Below are 19,860 nucleotides of genomic sequence, written 5' to 3'. Positions count from 1 at the left end.
GGTAAACGCAAAATCACAAATCCAGTTATTATCAGTTAATTCGGGAAAGTCCATAATATTTTTCAGTTTTAAAAATAGAACGATGTCATCTTTAAGATCCCATACTCGCCGAAGAACTTTTCCTAAGCTAAGCCATTGAATTTGGTTATGATAAGGAATATCTGTGTACTCGGATTCAATATCTTGAAGAAAATTAACGAATTGTCTGTGTTTCAGGCTCCCTCGATCGTATTAAATTTAATAGTGTAATAATACAAGATGTGACATATTCAACTTTTAACACATTTTTACATAATACTTGTCAATGAATTGTAATTAAATTATAATCGGGATAATTTTCACAAATTTTATCCTGAATTTTCTTTAACGCTCCAACATTTTTACCTGTCAAACTTGGAACTCCGTCAGTTGTTACGCTTACCATTTTGTTCCATTGTAAATTATATCTTATTAAGCATTTTCCAACTTTTTCAAATATATCAGCTCCCGTTGTTTGGTCTTTAAGCGATTCCATTGAAAGAAGCTCTTCAATAATTTCAAAATTAGAGGTACATCCACGTATGAAAATTAATAACTGCGCAGTATTCTTTTGGTCGTTACTTTCGTCGAGAGCTATCGAGTACAATGTTATGGATTCTAATACTGATAATAATTGCTCATTCAAATTTGTATCGATACATTCAATTCTTACTACGGTTCGCCGAAATAAACTCAAATTTGTGTTTAATGTCAGGACGCATAATTCCACAAGCTTTAGTCATACATTCTTTAATATAGTCTCCATCAGAAAAAGGCTCGTTGCTTTTTTGCAATTATATGAGAAATAACAAAACTTGCCTCTACGGTAGCTTCTTGTTCCTTTGCCGCGAAAACACATTTTGTTGTCTAGATAAATTTTGAATCAATCCATCAGCAGTTTTCTTTCTCGCTTCCGGAGTTAAATTGGCACCATATTCGGAATGTTTAGTAGTGAAATGTCTTTTAAAGCTCGTGGGCCGCATGCGGCCCGCGGGCCATAGTTTGCCCAGCCCTATATTAGACTTTTCATACCAACTAAAAAATTCTGTTGAAGGCTTAGACCTAAATTGATGTTAGATGAACTGTTGATACATATGGCAGAGAAGAATATATGCATGGGATGCATATAAATTATCAGTTGATACAGAAGCTTATGTAGATATAAACTAAGCTGCAAACAAAGGCAGACGATGAGAAGACTCTAGCAAAGAATGCCAAGAAAAGCAGCAAGACTTTACTTATATTAACAGTAGAAGAAAAGGGTTGAATCACATTGGTCTACTTCAGTGGTTCCCAACTTTTTTTGACTCAAACTGCTTTCAACGTAATATTTTTTATCGTGAACCCCTTTCGACATAATACTTTTAACGTGAGCCACTAAGCCTATATTCGACATTGCGTAATAATAACTTTTATTATTAAATATTATTTATACTTTGTAAAGCAGTTATTTGGTCTGAACTAGATTTCAAACAGGCTGAGAGTAGAAAACTTGCTTCTTGTCCAAATGGTAGCTGAGAATTCTGGTCTCTTGCCAAAGCTGTTGGCCACAATTTTTGCCCATTATTCCCACCTCTGTCAAAACCAGATGGTTCTGTTGCCACATCAGCGAAAGATAAAACTGACCTGCTAGTAACCTATTTTTCTCCCAACTCATGTATTGATGATCTTGGTAAATCAAACCATTCCCAGTACACTCCATTCGATGCCTCCTGTGGTCTTTCGCCAAAAGGATGTCAGAAAGATTCTGATGAATTTGATGCTAAGAAAGCTCCAGGTCCTGATGGTATTTCTCCACTTGTTCTCAAAACCTGTGACCCTGAACTTACTCCTGTTTTGTGTCGCCTTTTTTCACTTTCTTATTCCAAAGGTGGTTTTCCTTCTGCTTGGAAATTTGCTATCCACCCAGTTCCTAAAAAGGGTGACAAATCCCTCCCATCCAATTATCGTCCCATTGCAATTACTTCTACTCTTTCTAAAGTAATGCAGAAATACACGCTTCTTGATTAGACCAGGGTTTGAGCCCGTGTCAACCAAATACGGAGGATGCGGAAAGGTCAGGGAATGACCACCGCATATCCCCCGAGCAATATGGCCTTAGTTGCTAATGCTCCTAAAAACCAAAAAAATAACAATGCAGAAATCAATTAACTGCCAACTCTTAAACTATCTGGAAATCTTTCATCTGATCAACGATCACCAGTATGGATTCCGTCAGTGTTGTTCCACTGGTGATATTCTTGATTATGTTACCCATCTGTGGACAAATTCAATGGAAAAGTTTGGTGAAACTCGAGCCGTTGCTCTTGACATTTCATAGATTTCGATCTTGTTTGGTATAAATGTTTCCATCCTATGATTTGCCAGCTGTTCTTTAATTGGATATTCAGTTTTCTCTTTGACCATTCACCGCAGGCGATCGTAGACGGCTCTCTGTCTTCTCACTTCTCTACTAATGCTGGTGTTCTCAATGTTCAGTTCTTTCTCCCACTCTTTTCCTCTTGTATGTTAATGACTTTCTTACCTTGACCGGAAATCCTCTCCATAGCACATGATGATAGCACATTCATTCCACCTTCCAGTTTGAGAAACCTTGCCCTGCTCAAAGAGCTTCAACTTCTCGAGTATCCGTTGCCAAATCCATAAATGCTGATCTCCAGGGGGCAAAGATTATTTAATTTCAATCCTTCTAAAACTCAGTCCTGTTTTGATCTCACAAAAATAACTCTTCTGTTCCTATGCTTATATTCGATGATGCTCTAATTTGTAGGCAATATCTTGGGGATTACCCTGACTTCTAATCTCTCTTGATGTAAAGCACATTACAAATATTGCTTCCTCAGCATCAAAAAACCGGGATTTCTCTTTCACTCTCTGTGTTACTTTTCTCCTAAACAGTTGTTGACTCTGTAGAAATCTCACTACCATGGAGGCCGACCGGGCTAGCCGAGTGGGTAAAGTACCTGCCCAGCAACCCAAAGGTCGCGGGTTCGATTCCCGCCTCGGGCTTGGATCAAAGTACTGCAAAAACCTTGGGAGGTGCAATATGGCCACAGAAGCCGATGCGCCAACAACTACCAAATCAAAAAAAAAAAAAAAAAAAAAAACTACCATGGAATATTGTTTTGGGGGTGGCACCCCAAAACAATATCCCATATCAACAAGTATCTTCTTTCATCTTTTCAACCTTTAACCCATGCATGGTACTATAAGTTCTAAAAAAAAAAAAAAAAAAAAAAAAGGTACCTATATGTAACAATGGTCCTTGAAAATGAAAAAAACATTTATTTAACATGACATACTATACGATAGTAAACTAATTATAAGGAATTGTGGGAGATGTAGTTTCTTTCTTTGGCAATTCTTTACTTTTTATTTAATTTTATAATACTTCATTGTTTATTATTAGTTGTATTTTGTAGTTTACAATAATATACCTGTGTAAATCTAAGCAGATGCCACTACAGAATTTTTAGTGCAAAACCTCTGGAACACTTGCGGGAACTCCCAGGGGTTTGCGAACCACCAGTTGGGAACTGCTGGTCTACTTGATGTCAGTGGTTTAACTTTTGATGATCCTGCCTCAGGTTGCTGGCAGGCTGAATAGGTATTTTGCATCTACATTCACACATGAGAAATTCTTTAGGGAGGGGAATGTCAGAAGTTTATCAAACTAACAGGGAGCTAAATGATTTTGTGATAACTGTAAGGAAAGTAGGAGAGTTGTTGAAGTTAAACAAAAAAAGGCACCTGGGATGGATGATATTTATCTAATTATTTATCCAAAGGAGCGATAATTATGAGAGCATATTTGGATTCAGCAGATATCTCTGTGAACTGGAGATTGGCAAATGCATCCCCAATTCACAAAAGGGGGGGGGGGATCAAAAGGTGGCATGAGTAATTACAGACCAGTTAGCTTAAATTCTGTTCCAGGGAAAAATAATGGAGTCACTGGTTAAAGAAGTAATGCAGGACCATCTAGACAGGAGTGCAGTTGCAGTTCAGTCAGAGCATGGGTTTGTTAATGGGAGATTTTGTCTGACCAATTTGATTGGGTAAAGTGTGTTAGTTGTCTGATGGCACCAGGGGTTTCCCCCATCTCCACATTGTATTCTTTGTGAGTGACGGTCAATTTAGTGAGGGGGGGAACAGATAAAGAATAGGGACGATAGAGTAGGCATCCCCAAAGAGGTCAGTGGAGACAAGCCCCACCAGGCGAAGTATGGGGGGAGGCAGGGAAAGGAACAGACAGAGACCGGTCTCCTCCCTCCCCTGCCCGGGGATGGGGTTTTAAAGGAAAACGGGTTAGAGTACCCAGTTCAGATTGCCAAATGGCGTGTCGGCAGCAAAGCTGCAGTATGTCTTCGTCGGTAATGGTTGTCAGATCCATGTAGTGTTGAATCCGGTAGGAAGGTCTAACTGCCCATCCCGCTCTGGGGGTGGACATGTTAACTGGCAGTGGGGAACCCACCAGGCAAAGGGGTGGGAGAGACACATTTACTTCTGTGATGTAGTGACAAAGGAACTGGATGCTAATTTGTTTCTTGAGTTTATAGTTGAGACCTCTTGATAACTTCTAGGTCGAGTGGCAGTGCCCCTGCAAAGCGGATGGACTGACAGTGCAGCATACCCTTGTGATGGTAAGAAAATAATTCACTGTGTGGATTCTAGCTTCTTTTTATTTCTGTCTAGTGTAGCTCTGTAATACCATGTGCCTGTTGCCATAGGTGATAACTGGGAGGAAGATGTCCTTGTATATAATAAGTGTCTTCCTTTTTAACCACCAGTTGGCACAGCGGATTCTGACAGCCATATCAGCATAGTTCCTGACATCTCTTGGCCGAATTCATGAGATGTGGATAAAAAGTTAGCTTATTGTCAAATATTAACCTTGGTATTTCTATTCCATAACCAGGGATATTGTTTTATCTGCAGTTTTAATCTGTGGCTGTCTTATCTTGGATGTCTGTTCAAGTTACCTGTCAGTAGAGTTGACTTGGTTTTACTGCTAGATATTTTTAGCTTATGTATATTTGCCCATTCCTAGAGAGTGTTGATTGGCATGCTATTCTAAAACAGCCTGGGTGTTGGTCTTAAGGACAAGGTCATCTGTGAAGACCACCTTGTCTGTCTGGCCAACATCCATCCCCAAGAAATCATCCATTTCAAATTGCAACTAACCAGGTTCCAGAAACAGAGACCCAGCACTGAACCCTGGGGGAATCCTTGTGTGACTTTCCTAGTAATGCACTGATGTCTGGTTTTGATTGATACTGCTCTATCCCTAAGATAATCCTGTATTATTTGGGATAGATTTTGTGGTATTCCAGCACATCTGCAAAGTATGCTTGGGCTTTCCACAGGGCATCAAAGGCTCCTGCAAAGTCTATGGATATGGCTAGCATATAAGTTTCTTCCCCTGTGGTTTGCTGTCTTGACTATGTTGTTCATTGCATCCTGGTTTAAATCCTATTGTCTGTCTGATTGAAGATTTGCATTCAGGTGGTGGGTATCAAGTCTAATCAGTAACAGCTTTTCTAATAACTTTCCCAGGACTGACAACAAAGCAATGGGCTAGTATGATTTCAGGCCTGTGGGGAAGTTTCTCTCCAGATTTTGTAATATTAACCTTATGTTTGCCTGTTTCCATTGGGTAGAGAAAATTCCCTTTTGCAGGCAATTGTTAAATAGTTGTAGGAGATAGTGTTGATATTTTTTGGCTACTTCTTTCACCATTTCTATTTCAATTAAGTTGTTGCCTGGAAATTTGTTGTTTTTGGTTCTGTTTAGTGCTGTAGATAGTTCTGTAGGCATTTGTCTCCAAATGTTGATAGTTGTTGTTTTCAGTGCATATGTTTGACTGTTCTTCTGTAAAGGAATTGTCTAGGAATAGGAAACAGTGCATCAAGAATATTGGTGATTGTTTCCTCCCAGGTATTATTTGTGTGGCCAGCCTCAGTTGTGTTAACCACAACCTCTCAACAGCTTATTGGTAACAAGTTGGTAAACCACACCCCAATGGTCAGCATTACCAGTGGTTCCAACAAGCTATTGCCAGGATTTCCTTTTTCTGCCTTATTAGGCTTGTATATTTATTTCTCAAGGTTTGCCTGTAAACTCGGCAGATTTTAAACTCCTGGCACTCGTCGCCATGATGTGATATTGTGTTGTAATTTTGTACAGGCACTCCTCAACTTATGCACTTAATCAATATTTTTTTCATGTACGTAAGTCCGTTTTGTTCGTTAGTCCAACTTCGGTCTTGTAGATGCAAAATACGTGTATAGTATAGTATAGTACAACTCACTAAGATTATAAACCTCAAAAAATCTTCATGTACAGCATTTTACGATTTGTAACAGAGTTAAATGAGGCTGAAAAAGCATACAATGAATAATAATTGTAGAGTACAGTATTTATTCAAAACTAATTTAATCTAAATACGATACATAATTTAATTTAATCTACGATCAAATCACTTTACAATGGACTCTCCAAAATAAAATATGATATGTAGTAAGCGCCGGTCATTGTGATCACATTTGCAAAAATAGGAGAAATATTATCCCCACAGGCTATAAAAATAAAGATATAGAGCACAAATTTACACTTTACTTCCTCCAATTAACAAAATTAAATGATGCATGAAAATCGGAAGAATATTTCTCATAGGTTAGTAAAGTAAAAATAAATTTTTTTTTTTTTTTTATGAAAACCCCAAACACGAAAGGTATCAAAACGCAAAGTGGTGGTATTTCACCGGTTGCTTATGTACATAGCTTAATTAATAGTGTAACTAATTGATATTTCTGTTCGTAATTATTTATTTATTTTTTTTTTGTAAAATTTTAAAACAGTAAGAAAATAAGCAATCAATAACAAAGAACAGGGAACGCACAAATTGCAACTAACACAATACACGCAAGTGAGATACGGAGTAAAAACTTTACAAAGCTCAAAAAATAGGAATGAAGAGAGAATTCTGAAAATTTTTGTTTTTTATATGATTGAAGATTTCAGTGAAGGAAACTCATTTCACCATAATGTAAAAACCGTAACAGAATTCTAGCATCAGTGTTATCGCAAATACAATAAGATTGAGTTTGCTACCCATTTATAATAGTGTGCTAACAGAAAAACCCAATAAACTGGAAACTGCTAATTGTTTTTATTGTTTTATGGTAGTGACCTCCAGAAATCTGCTTTAGAAGAATATTATGGAGGCATTCAAAGTTGATTCTTATAACCAAACATAGCAACAGCTTTGTGCTTTGTACGTATCTGTGAGTTGTACATAAGTCCATTTGTACTTAAATAGAGTAGTGCTTGTAAACAATAAAGATTTATTTTGGCAGGATTCTCCTCTGGTATTTACCTCAGCTGGTGGCCAGTTTGTTCTGGATCTTTGGAAGTGCTTTCTTGCCCTTTGCCAGAGAGTATCCAGCTCTGGGCACCACCATGGAACTGCATTTGGTCTAGGTTGTTGTTTTTTTTTTTTTTTTTTTTTTTTTTCACAGAGGCATCTGCTGGTCTGATGATGATGATCCTCTGATAAGAGGGATCATAGGGTTTCTTGATATTTTTGCCTGTTTGCTCTTTTCATACTGTAGCAAATAATGTCATATATTTTAGAGGGGGGTGGTCTCATCCAGCTGGCACACCAGTTGAAAGGTTATAGCACAGTGGTTGGATGTGGTCCAGGCCTCCTGAATGTGCCAGTTTATAAATTTGTATGCTATGGGTTGTGTTGCCATAGTAACATCAATCACACTTCCACGCGATGTGCTGCTGTATGTCGGCAAATTGTGTGGCTGGTTTATGATTTGAAGTGATGTTGCTATGAAGCCTTCCATCTCCTGCCCATCGAAAGTTTCTGGTCTATCTGAAGTGTGGCTGTGCCACAGGGGAGATCTACAGTTTGAATCCATTGATATTAGTATTTTGCTGCTGGGAAGTAGGCAGCAAATGTTATGAGATACTGGATAGAGGGGGTAATACTTTGATTTGGTCTGCAGTACACTGAAAGGACAGAATGCATGGGATACCTGGTTCCTGTGCAACACGACGCTGTCACCACAATTGCTAGTGGAGGAACCAACCACTAGGCAGGTATATAGGTACACTGCATTCACGTAGACTGTAATTTGACGTCAGTAATTCAGTCAGTATGGTTAACTGACTGAAAGAGGGTTGATAGTGGTGCTCGATCCATGGGTCACTCTATTGTAGAGGGGATACAGAAATTGCACTATCCCTGTTTGACAGTATCAAGAGTATATCGGGAATATACCATTTCCGGAATAACATCTCATTGAAATCACCGCTGACTTCAACGAGGGAGGTGCCAGAACATCTCCACGAAGACCATCAGGCTATCATTAGCCGCAGTAGGTTATGGGAGCCACTGACCCAGCAGAGTCCCATTGCTAACACCATGAAACAGGACTCTACACCTCAGCTGGGCAAAAGAACATTGGCACTGGACCTTGGATGATTGGAGACGGGTCTCCTGGTCTGATGAGTCCCATTTCCAATTATTTCAAGCAGATGGGAGGGTGCGTATATGCATGAAGCTATGCACCTGTTATGTCAACAAGAAACTGTTAAGGCAGATGGACAGTCAGTAATGGTCTGGGGCATGTTCAACTGGCACATGTTGGGACCTCTGGTACGTCTAAATGCATCTATGAATGTCCAGGTTACGTGTCCATCCTTGCAGACCATCTGCATCCCTTCATGGTCATTGTGCATCCCCAGGGCTAAGGACAATGCACTTCCCCACAGAGCCATGGTTACTAGAACATGGTTCGAAGAGCATTCCACAGATTTTACCACCAGAGAATGGCCTCCCCACTCACCAGACATGAACTCTGTGGAGCACCTTTGGAATGCTGTGGAAATGTCCATTCGAGCTTTAGATCCCTCGCCAAGGAATGTGACAGAATTATGGACAGCAGTGCAGCAAGCATGGATGGAAATACCTGTAGAATGCTTTCGTGAACTAGTCGATTCAGTGCCTTGTCATGTGACTGCCCTTATCTGGGTGAAAGGTGGGCCTACCCGTTACTAGGTAGGTATCCCATGATTTCTGTCCACTTAGTGTACATTGATATAATGTGAAGTGAACCCAGAGGAGAAGACTCTGCACAGAAGAAATTTTTGAAATAATTCTAGCAAAGAAGGTGGAAATCCTCACAGATATTGAGATTGGAGGTTTTAGGTACCAGAAAAATGTGTTGGGTATGCCAAGATAATGTTATGTTATGTTATTTGGTTTTTAGGAGCATTAGCAACTAAGGCCATATTGCTCCGGGGATATGCGGTGGTCATTCCCTGACCTCTCCGTATTTGGTGGTGACGGGCTCGAACCCCGGTCTAATCAAGATGTTTAGGCACTGCTGCTCCTTCCCACCTGGCTACGGAGGCACCACCAAGATGTTTGTTTAGATTGTAATTATAGTTAGAGAAAATTGAAATATGATAGTCAGTTTTAAAACAAACTTTGTAACATTGTCTGAATTATTATTAATAATTACAACTATTATTAATTTAAATTTTAAGTCTGAAAAATTGAAAGTGGTCAGAGGGAAATTGATGAAATTTATTATTGGGCCATAATTATTCATTACTCTACAGATTATCATTTTTAAAACAACAAACCTACTCAAGCCAGGTGACAGCAAAAGGAAATGAGGCGAAAGGAGAAGAAAATATTTTTCGAATGTTAGAAGCAGAATATTTGAGAAGCATTAATTTTACATTTATTAAGCATGTTAAACTCAGAGTTAAGTTGTGATGAGTCCTTTTATTTTTTTTTCTATCTTTTTATTCGCTTACAGTTGTGGTCAATTTCATGCCCCACCATCATTTAGAAATATGTAAAATATGAGAAAATCTTGGAGCCTGGTACATTCAGGTGTGAATATTCATTGGTAAGTGTGGTGGGGGAGTCAGTTGGACTCTGATAGTTCTTCAGTTTTATTAGAAAAAACTAAGGAAAACAGTTTTTCATGAAAGATATTGCTAGTGAACATTGGTTTCGGAAATACAATAGTTTTTCAGAGTACAAAATAACTAAATAATTGGGAGTCAAAATGATCCCTCTGCAAGTTTCAGTGAGTTAAAAACAATGACCATGTTGCTATTCTGTTGGTGGAGTTGATTGAGGGCAGGAGAATGTTTTTAAAATTGTTCATTTCATAAAATTTTTAAAACTGTTGGCACTATTTAAGGACAGATTTATTAATATTCATAGATAATTTATCTTTGGAGGTAAAACTGAACTAAATGAGAATTTATTAACTACATAATACATTCTCGTAATGAGAATGTATTATGTAGTTAATTCTGTTCCATTTACATTTTACTGACCTTATTAGTTTAACTGCTGAACAAATATGAATCACAGCCTTTTTTTAATATTACTATTTAACAACACTAGTACACTGAATGTAGTGTAGGGGGGGGGGTATTATGAAGTGGGAATCACTAAATGATACTTAAAAAGTCAACTTAAAATATGATCAGTACATACTTTTAACATCAACTTTTAAGTATGGCAATTAAATAACGTGTGGCAATTAAATAACGAGACTGATGCTGCTACTACAAAAAAAAAAGAAATAACACTAGCGGCAAAGTAAGGTTATATATTTTCGAAGTAATCGTCTCTGATGTGTACACACTATTTACATCTTTTATACAAGTTTTGAAAACACTTTTGGAACATCTCTTCTGTACTTCATTTTGGGGAATGAAAAGTAATCTGTGGGAGCCAAAACTGGGGAATATGGGAAAGGGGGGTGTTCGATGACTGGAATCGTTTTTTTTTTTGCCAAAAATTGCTTGATGTAGATGGCAGAATGTGTGGGTGCGTTGTCACAAAATGGTAACAAATTTTTCTCTTACCCAGATCTTCTTTTAGAATTTCTCATACAGATTCCTTATTGCTACCGATCATCTCGGTAAGCAGTCTCGTTGAAGCTGATATGTCTTCATTCAATTTTTCTAACCTTTGTGACAATCTCTCGTGTTCAAATGGAGATTAGTCGGCCAGGTTGGGTATCATTCTCTAATGATTTGCATCCTTTACGAAAACGAGAAAACCATACAAACACTCTTGGTCGAGACAAACATTCATCAGCATAAACTTTTTTTAAATCGTTCAAAGTTTCCGTAGCACTTTTTCCCAATTTACAATAAAATTTGATAACTGCAGTTTGCTCCATTTTCAATTTTCTGTGACATGCACAAAAGTACTATTAATCTTTCCGTCATAAGTCATGAACTACTGACCGGACAAGTTTCAACTTGCACTCATTGGAAAGAGCACACTATAGCAGATCTAATCATATCTTTCTTAAAATGAAGCATCCATACAGTGGGATAATCACATCATTGTCCATGCTGGAAAGGTTCCTGTATATCATTGACAGAACCCCATGAGCTGTTCTAGCAGCCTGTCTGTTCAGCAAACCTCATGTCAGACTGTATAATTAACCTTGTGTGTGGTACCCCCTAATTGGTATGTTATTCTGGGATTAGTGCTGCCCATATGCAGTACTTTGCATATAGCAATGTTAAACCTCAATTACCACTTCTCAATTGCCCACGTGCATAACATTTCTAGGTTCTTGCTGCAGCAGTATGTCGCCTCTGTAGCCAGTTGGGAACGAGCAGCAGCAGTGCGTAGCACACGCTTCTTGATTAGACCGGGGTTCGAGCCCGTCACCACCAAATACAGAGGATGTGGAAAGGTCAAGGGAATGACCACCGCATATTCTCGGAGCAGTATGGCCTTAGTTGCTAATGCTCCTAAAAACCAAATAACAAACAAACAAGCAGCAGTATACCTTAATTCCTGTCATTAAACACACTGCCAGCCTTTGTATCATCTTCAGACTTAGGCAATAAGCTTGTTATGCCTTCATCAATATCAACTTATTTAAATATATTTTTCAGTATATTAACATTAAGTTCAATATTATCAATAATTGGTATTAACTAGAGAAACTGTATTCAGAAATGATGCCACTAATTGTAGATACTTTTTAAAGATAATAATAGTAATATTAAAGAAATTTAATACGCATTAATTTCGTTTAGTTGATCTCAGAGAAGTGAAAGAAGTTCGAATTGGCAAAAATTCAAAGATTTTTGAGAGGTGGCCAGATGAAGCTCGAAGATGGGATCATAATCAGTGTTTTGTTGTACTCTATGGTAGCACATTCTGTTTAAAGTCACTGTCTTGTGTTGGTAAGTTTTTAGCAAAATTTATAATTATTTTGCCATTTTTTTAAAAACACTGAAAGTATTGTACTACCTCTACAAGAATTATTCAAGGTCACTGTGATACATAGCCTATTTAAGAAGTAGAGGGATTAATGAAGTAGAAAAAAAGAGGACAAATGAAGATACGAGGTGCTACCCAAATGTTCCCGAAATTTGAATATTGTGTGGAAACTACATCTAGTGAGGACTTGTAGCGCTAGATAACACTGCATGCATCTGTGAATCAGTGTTCCAAGAGGTGTCAGACTGGATAGAGTCATTGAATATTTATGTTCAGTTCTTTGGTGGTGTGTTTCACGTAGTTTGTGATTGGTGTGATGGCTGATGTGAGAGAGCAACATGCTTTCATCAAGTTTTGTTTCCTTCTTAACAATACAGCAGCAGAAACCCATAAGAAATTGAAACAAGCTTTTGGTGCCAATGCTTTAGTCCAGATGCAGACCTACTACTGGTTTAACTGTTTGAAAACGGTTGAATGTTGGTTGATGACGATGATCGTTCTGGGCGTCCATTATTGAACACCACCCTGGGAAATGTCGAAGGTTCGGGCGGCAATCCTTGAAGACCGGACCATCCACGAGATTTGTGGCATTGTAGGACTATTGTACGGCACATGTCATCGGATTTTGTCAGACGAGTTGAACATGAGAAGGATTGCGACCAAGTTCGTGCCGTAGTTACTAAGTGAAGACCAAAAGCATCATCACATGGAAGTTAGTAGAGATCTTCAAGAACGGGCCAGAAGTGATCAAAACTTCCTTTCTATGGTCTTCACTGGTGATGATAGTTGGGTATATGGCTGTGACCCAGAAACCAAGCAACAATCATTCCAGTGGAAGAGCCCATCTTCGCCCTGACTGGAGAAAGCCCGACAAGTGAGGAGTAATATGAAGTCCATGCTGATCTGCTTTTTGGACATCGATGGGATTATCCATAAGGAATTCATCCCTTATGGCCAGACTGTCAATGCAAAGTTTTACTGCGACATCTGGAGGTGGTTTAAGGGAAGCTATCAAGAGGAAATGTCCAGAGAAGTGGCACAGACAGAACTGGGTCTTTCACCCTCAATGCACCGGCCAACACATCTCTCTCTTGCTGTGGTGCAGTTTTGGCATCCAACAACATGACAATCATCCCCCACCCCCAGACCTAGCCCCCTGCAACTACTTCCTCTTCCCTAGAATGAAAATCAAGCCGAAGGGTTGAAGATTTGACAGCGCAGAGGATATCCAAACCGACTTGAAGGTGGTGCTAAACACTATGACAAAGAAGGACTTTCAGGATGCATTCAAATCATGGGAGAAGCGCTGGGATCGGTGTTTGCACTCTTAAGGGGATACTTCGAAGGTGACAGTGGTGAATAAGACCCGGGGTGAGTCTAATTTATTTTATAAATACATTTTGTGAACTTTTGGGTAGCACCTCATATTTTATTTCTGTTACAGAACAAGATTCAAATGAGATCAGAATCAATGATATATATTATTTTGTTATACATTTATGTGGTTAATTTTAAACAAAAATGATTTAAAAATCAAAGTACCATAATCATCACACTACTAAAATAGACTGTATATGCTGGTAACCTTGACTTCATTCTCGTAGCGGAATGACTATATGACATTCTGATTTGAAAACGCTATGCATTTCTGAGTAGCTTGTACTTCATAAATTGAGAGAAAATTTCCCAAGATATCATGGGAGGTTGTGGTCCAAAAAAAACTTTTTTTTTTTTTGCACTTTTATATTAGTTATTAGCCATATAGTACAAGGAAGCTCTAAGCTGTTGCTGCAGCATCAACAAAAAATAAATAAATAAAACTAAATAATAAAATAAATATTAATGAAATAAAAATAAATAAATACTAAATAAATATAAACACAATAATAAAAGTATAACAATTATAAATAAATAAACCAATAAAAATACAAGAAAATATATAAAAAAGAACATAAGAAAATGGACTAATCATGTATTTCCCTTTTCATATAGGGTAAATATCCAGTTGTCCTTTGAATTTGTCTAAGCTGTCAGTCTCAGATACCTGCAAGAAATAACTTGTTCCAGTAATCAACAAATTGAGAAAACTTCCTGCAATCCAATCTAAACCTCTTCCTTTGTAATTTGAATTTTAGGTCCATAGTTCTGAAATTCTTTATACCTATGAAAATTTTGCCTTCATTCATTTTCCTATTCCCTTTCAGAGCCTTATGAAGCTCATCAGGCAACTCCTCTGAGGTGCCTAGTTGCCAAACTCTGTAACCCACATAATAGAAGTCTTTCCTTGTACAGTTGCCTTTTTGCAGATTTCACCATGGGCACTGCCCATCTTTGAGCTGTTTTAAGAAGCTCTGTCTTTTGAGGTGAAACTTCTTTAGGTGTTGTCATGGCAGTTGTCAGATGGGAGTAATTTGCGTTCATGGATTGACAAAAATTGCAACAAAAATGTGTGACAGCAAACTAAGCCACAAGCCACCAACTATCATACTAGGCTGAATGCACCGATTCTTGACCAGACACTGAAGTTAAGCAGCATTACGCTCGGTTCATACTAGGGAGGGCGACCACCTGGGAATACTGGGCATAGTTGGCTTTTTACTAGTTAGTACTATTAATAAAACTTTACAGATGTCATGTTTTCTCTAAAATATTTTTACATTGGATTTGCTACTTCCTACCATGTAAACATAAACTTAATGGGGCAGTTATTGCAATGTATAGCTGTAAATAAATAAATTAATTATTAATAGATTGATTGCTGATGCAGCAAAAATGAAGAAACATTGATATTCACAAACGAACTTCGCATTATCATAAATTATGATGCTAATGGAATTTCTTTGGTGAATTGAATGAAGCAGTCAGAATCATATTAATATATGATTCTGACTGCTTCTTAGATTAATTTAACAGGCAGTCAGAATCATATTAATATATGATTCTGACTGCCTGTTAAATTAATCTAAGACAGATTTAAATTGCCAGATGGAGAGAGGTATAGTTATGAAACGTTTGTAGATCCATTGAAAATGTCACAATTAATGATTGCATTAGCATTTATGGTAACTATTGAAAGAGTGAAATATGTCAAACGCCCAGCCCGATGGTTGGCAACACATTTTATCAGAATGATAAACCTGCATGTTCACTAAGGCAGAGTAAAATGAGATTACAATTTCAAACATAAAAATGTTTGAAATTGATAGGTGGAACAGAACCAGGGTGAGTCTGTCAGGGGCAAAGGTTTATGACGTAGAGCGTATATCATCTTTTAAGGGCACAAAAGATGATATTGTTGTACACGTTGGCACTAATGATATTAAGAGTAGGAGACCGGTGGAATTACTTAACAAGTACAGGTTACTGTTGAAAAAGAGCTGTGAATTAGGGTTTGAATTTGAAAATGTCTGCAATTCTGCCCAGACACGATAGGAGGGAGTATATGATGAGAGCCTTGTTGATCAATTCAGCCCTGGAAAGATTGTGCAAGGCTCAAAGGGTAGAATTTTTTTCAGCCTGGTCTGTACTTGTTAAAAGGAGAGACTGCTTCTACTGGGATGGGATACACTTAAATAGAAAGGGTGCAAGAATATTTGCTGATGCTATCGAGGCAGTGTTAGGTGGGTCGGGAAAACTGCTAGCTTGGGGGAATACAAGGACTAATAGATTAACAGTAGCCACTGGCAGAGGTGAAAGTGATTATTGCACCGCTTCTATTGGAATGAGAAGCAGCCTGGAAAACAAGATGCAGGGTATTTCAGAGACTGCTGGGAGTCATTGCAGTACAAGTAAACACATGGGTTGTGTTAGGGTAGCTAATAATAGGAACAGGTGCATGTATATTTGTGTATACACCAATGCTAGGAGTTTGGTAAATAAATTTGATGAATTTGAGGTATTGCTCAAAACATCAAAGACAGATATTGTTGGGATATCAGAGACATGGTTTCACATAGATATAAAGAATGCAGAACTGGAATTTGGGGAGTACACTGTGTATAGGATGTTTGATAGGAAGGGAGGAGGGGTTATGCTATTAGTTAAGAAATGCATAAAATCCAAGGAGGTGCAGCCAGTCCACATCACTGGACAGTGCAATATCGAGTCAGTTTCATGTGACATAAACACTGGGAAATCAAAATTGAGAGTAGGAATGTGTTATAGGCCTACTGACTCTGATTAGTATAATAAAAAACTGTGCAGGGAAATAGAGTGGGCCAGTAAATCAGAGTCTTATAATGGGGGATTTTAAATTGACTGGATATTGATTGGAATTTGTGGGTTGGTCACTCACACACTAGCAAGGCTTTTATGGATTTATTGGATGATTGTTTTCTATGTTAGCATGTTCGGGAGGCAACTAGAGGCAGTAATACACTTTATCTGATTATCAGTAGTGATTCTTCATGCATTAAGAATCTGCAGATAAAGGAACCATTAGGTGGCAGTGATCACAGTGTGCTGAAGTGGGATTTACTCAAAGAGGTAACTACCATTAGAGGTAAAGGGAAGGGTTTTTGCTTTTGTAAAGGCGACTACAATGGTCTGAGACAGTATTTAAATTCTATTCAGTGGACCAACTGAAAATGTTACCAACAGCAAATTCAAAATGGGAACCATTCAAAGAATTTATCTTGGAAGCTACTAGGCTTTACATACCAACTAAGAAATATTGTTCATGGTTTAGGCCTAAATGGATGTCAGATGAACTAATGAGACATATGGAAGAGAAGAAAAATGCATGGGATGCATATAAATTAATGGGTGACATGGAAGCCTATGATAGATATAAGCTGATCTGTAACCAAGTGACAAAGAAGATTAGGCAGGAAAAGGCAAATTATGAGAAATCTTTGGCAAAGGATACAAAGAAAAACAGCAAAGAGTTCTTTACCTATGTAAACTCTAGAAGGAAAGGGATGAATCAAATTGGTCCACTGGATATTGATGGTTCAACTGTTGATGATCCTGCTCAGGTGGCTAACAAACTAAATGAGTATTTTGCATTTACATTTACCCATGAGGAGTTATTCAGGGAGGAGAATGCCAGAGGTGAATTAAAGTCTCATCTGGCAGTGAGCTAGATGATTTTGTAATAACTGAGAGGAAAGTGGAGGAGAAATTGTTGAAGATAAACATAGAAAAGGCATCCAGGGTGGATGGGATCTATCCAGTTAAATTAAAGTATGCGGCAAAGGAAGTAAGCAAACCCTTAGCCATAATTATGAGAGCTTCTTTAGACTTAGGGGAGGTACCCATGGACTGGAGTTGTGGAAATGTGACCCCAATTCACAAAGGAGGATTGAAGGGCGACACAAGTAATTATAGACCTGTTAGTTTAACTTCTGTTCCAGAAAAATTAATGGAGGCAGTGGTTAAAGAAGCACTGCAGGATCATCTAGACATGACTTCATTTAAGGCTCGGACACAGCTTGGTTTTGTTAAGGGAAAGTCTTGCCTGACCAATTTGATTGGGTACTATGATGTGGTCACAAAGAAACTGGATGCAGGGAATAACTTTGATAGCATATTTTTGGATCTTAGGAAGGCTTTTGATACTGTTGCACATGGAAGACTGCTGAACAAATTGGGGCAGTGTGGCATTGGAGGCAAATTGTTTCTATGGATAAAGGGATAGTTGAGTGGGAGATGACAGAGAGTGGTAATCAATGGACACTGCTCATCATGGACTAATGTTATTAGTGGAGTCACTCAGAGTTCAGTGTTGGGTCCATTGTTGTTTTCTGTGTTTACAAATGATATTGATGATGGTATATCAAGCTTAATGTCCAAGTTTGTAGACGATACAGAGGTTGGCAGGGTTGCTAAGGACGCTAATGGCAGTACACTGCTGCAACAGGATCTAGAAAAATTGGGCAGATGGGCTGAGAGGTGGCAAATGAAGTTTAACATTGACAAATGTAAAGTACTACATATAGGAAGCAGTAACCCCAGATAATGTACCAACTCTGTGGTACTACACTGACATTGGTAGAGAACAAAAAGGACCTGTGGATAATTGTGCAGGCAGATATGAAGTTTTCTGAGCAGTGCAGACAGTCTGCAAGAGTAGCTCATGGTGTCTTGTCAATGATATACAGGAATTTTTCTAGTAGGGATTAGGAGGTGATTATCCCCTTGTATAAGGCAATGGTCAGGCCACACCTTGAGTACTGTATACGGGTCTGGAGGCCTCATTTTAGGAAGGATGAAGAGCTGTTGGAAGAAGTACAGAGAACGGCAACAAGATTAGTGAATGGAAGAAAGGGTTGCTCTTACGAAGAAAGGCTTAAGTTTTGCAAATTAATGTCTGGAGACTAGGCACCTGCGAGGTGATCTGATTGAGTTGTATAAGGCTTTAAATGGTTTGAGCATGCTTAATGCTGATGGAATTCTTAGACAGATGTAGGATAGATGTGCGGAAGTTTGCCTTTACCCAGTGTGTAGTTGGTTGGTGGAACAGACTTCAATCACTTGTTGTGGAAGTTGATATCCTAAACAAATTTAAGGCTGAGCTGGACAGGTATTTGAAACGAACAGAGGGGTGAAATGGGAGTTTTTTTTTTTTGGCTGATGCTGCATAAGTTTGCTTTCTTGCATCATATGCCTCTCATAATGCTAATTCTAATATTTGATTATATATTTGTTAGAAAAACAGAGATACAGTCATCACAGATCATGAGAAGCAATATTAACTATTGTATAACGATTATTGGAATACAGTAAGTTAGTATGACGACTTTATTGATTTGGAACATAAACATCCACGATATAATCTATTAGTCTTTGCAATCTGAGAACAGAATAGTTGTGTTTGAGCAGATTGGAGAGAAAACTTTATTTATTGAAAATCTGTCTAACCACGTGAAAGTATAATTATTTGAAGGTTAAAATACTTTCATCAATATCTGAACAGAATTTCTTTAATATGTGGTGGTGTGATTTCCTTTGTTTTCTCAAGGGTAAGAGGAGACTGATTCCTTTTGAAGTGAAATTCTTTAGGTGTGCTCTAGGCAGTTTTCTCATGGGAGAAACTTTCATTTGTTGATTGACAAACGTAGCAACGAAAATGCGATACGAAATGATTTCTCACTTCCCACCTTTGTACCACTCCATACCAGGCACGAGCAACGCAGTGCCGTACATAGCAGTGATTCACAACACAATCATTACCCCTACAGCATGGCCATGGTATAACTTTCATATGTGCCGCATTTATGTTTTAATATTTCTATCTCAGCTTCTAGCAGTCCCATTTTAAAAATTTAAAAACCAAAATATTTATTTCGCCATTCTCTACCATATTTCATAAAAAATTTCAACGGAACATAATTTATAATTTTATGCCAAAGACTAATAGTAAGCGATGAACGATATATTGGGCTTAATGTCCAAGTTTGCAGTGATACAAAGGTTGGCAGGGTTGTTAATTTTTTTTTTTTTTTTTTTATGAGAACCCCAAACACGAGAGGTAATAGAACCTATAGTACTTAGTACCGTGCTTGGGTTGGAGGTTGAGAAGACGAAAGAAGATATTTGTTGACATT

General features: G+C 38.1%; 1 protein-coding gene across 1 annotated transcript in view; it reads left to right on the top strand.

Moving 5' to 3' along the window:
* The window catches only part of sl (small wing phospholipase C gamma 1), a 602,812-nt gene that overhangs the window by 16,745 nt on the left and 566,207 nt on the right, over positions 1 to 19,860 (top strand). The window contains exon 2 of the mRNA XM_090377657.1: positions 12,127 to 12,276. Within this exon, the coding sequence (XP_090233783.1) occupies positions 12,127 to 12,276 (150 nt within the window). The remainder of the gene's footprint in view (positions 1 to 12,126; positions 12,277 to 19,860) is intronic.

The sequence above is a fragment of the Mastigoproctus giganteus genome, chromosome 7, assembly GCF_048544385.1.
Source record: "Mastigoproctus giganteus isolate SK-2022 chromosome 7, ASM4854438v1, whole genome shotgun sequence".
In the NCBI taxonomy this organism is placed as follows: domain Eukaryota; kingdom Metazoa; phylum Arthropoda; class Arachnida; order Uropygi; family Thelyphonidae; genus Mastigoproctus; species Mastigoproctus giganteus.
This window is presented reverse-complemented; position numbering and strand designations above follow the sequence as displayed.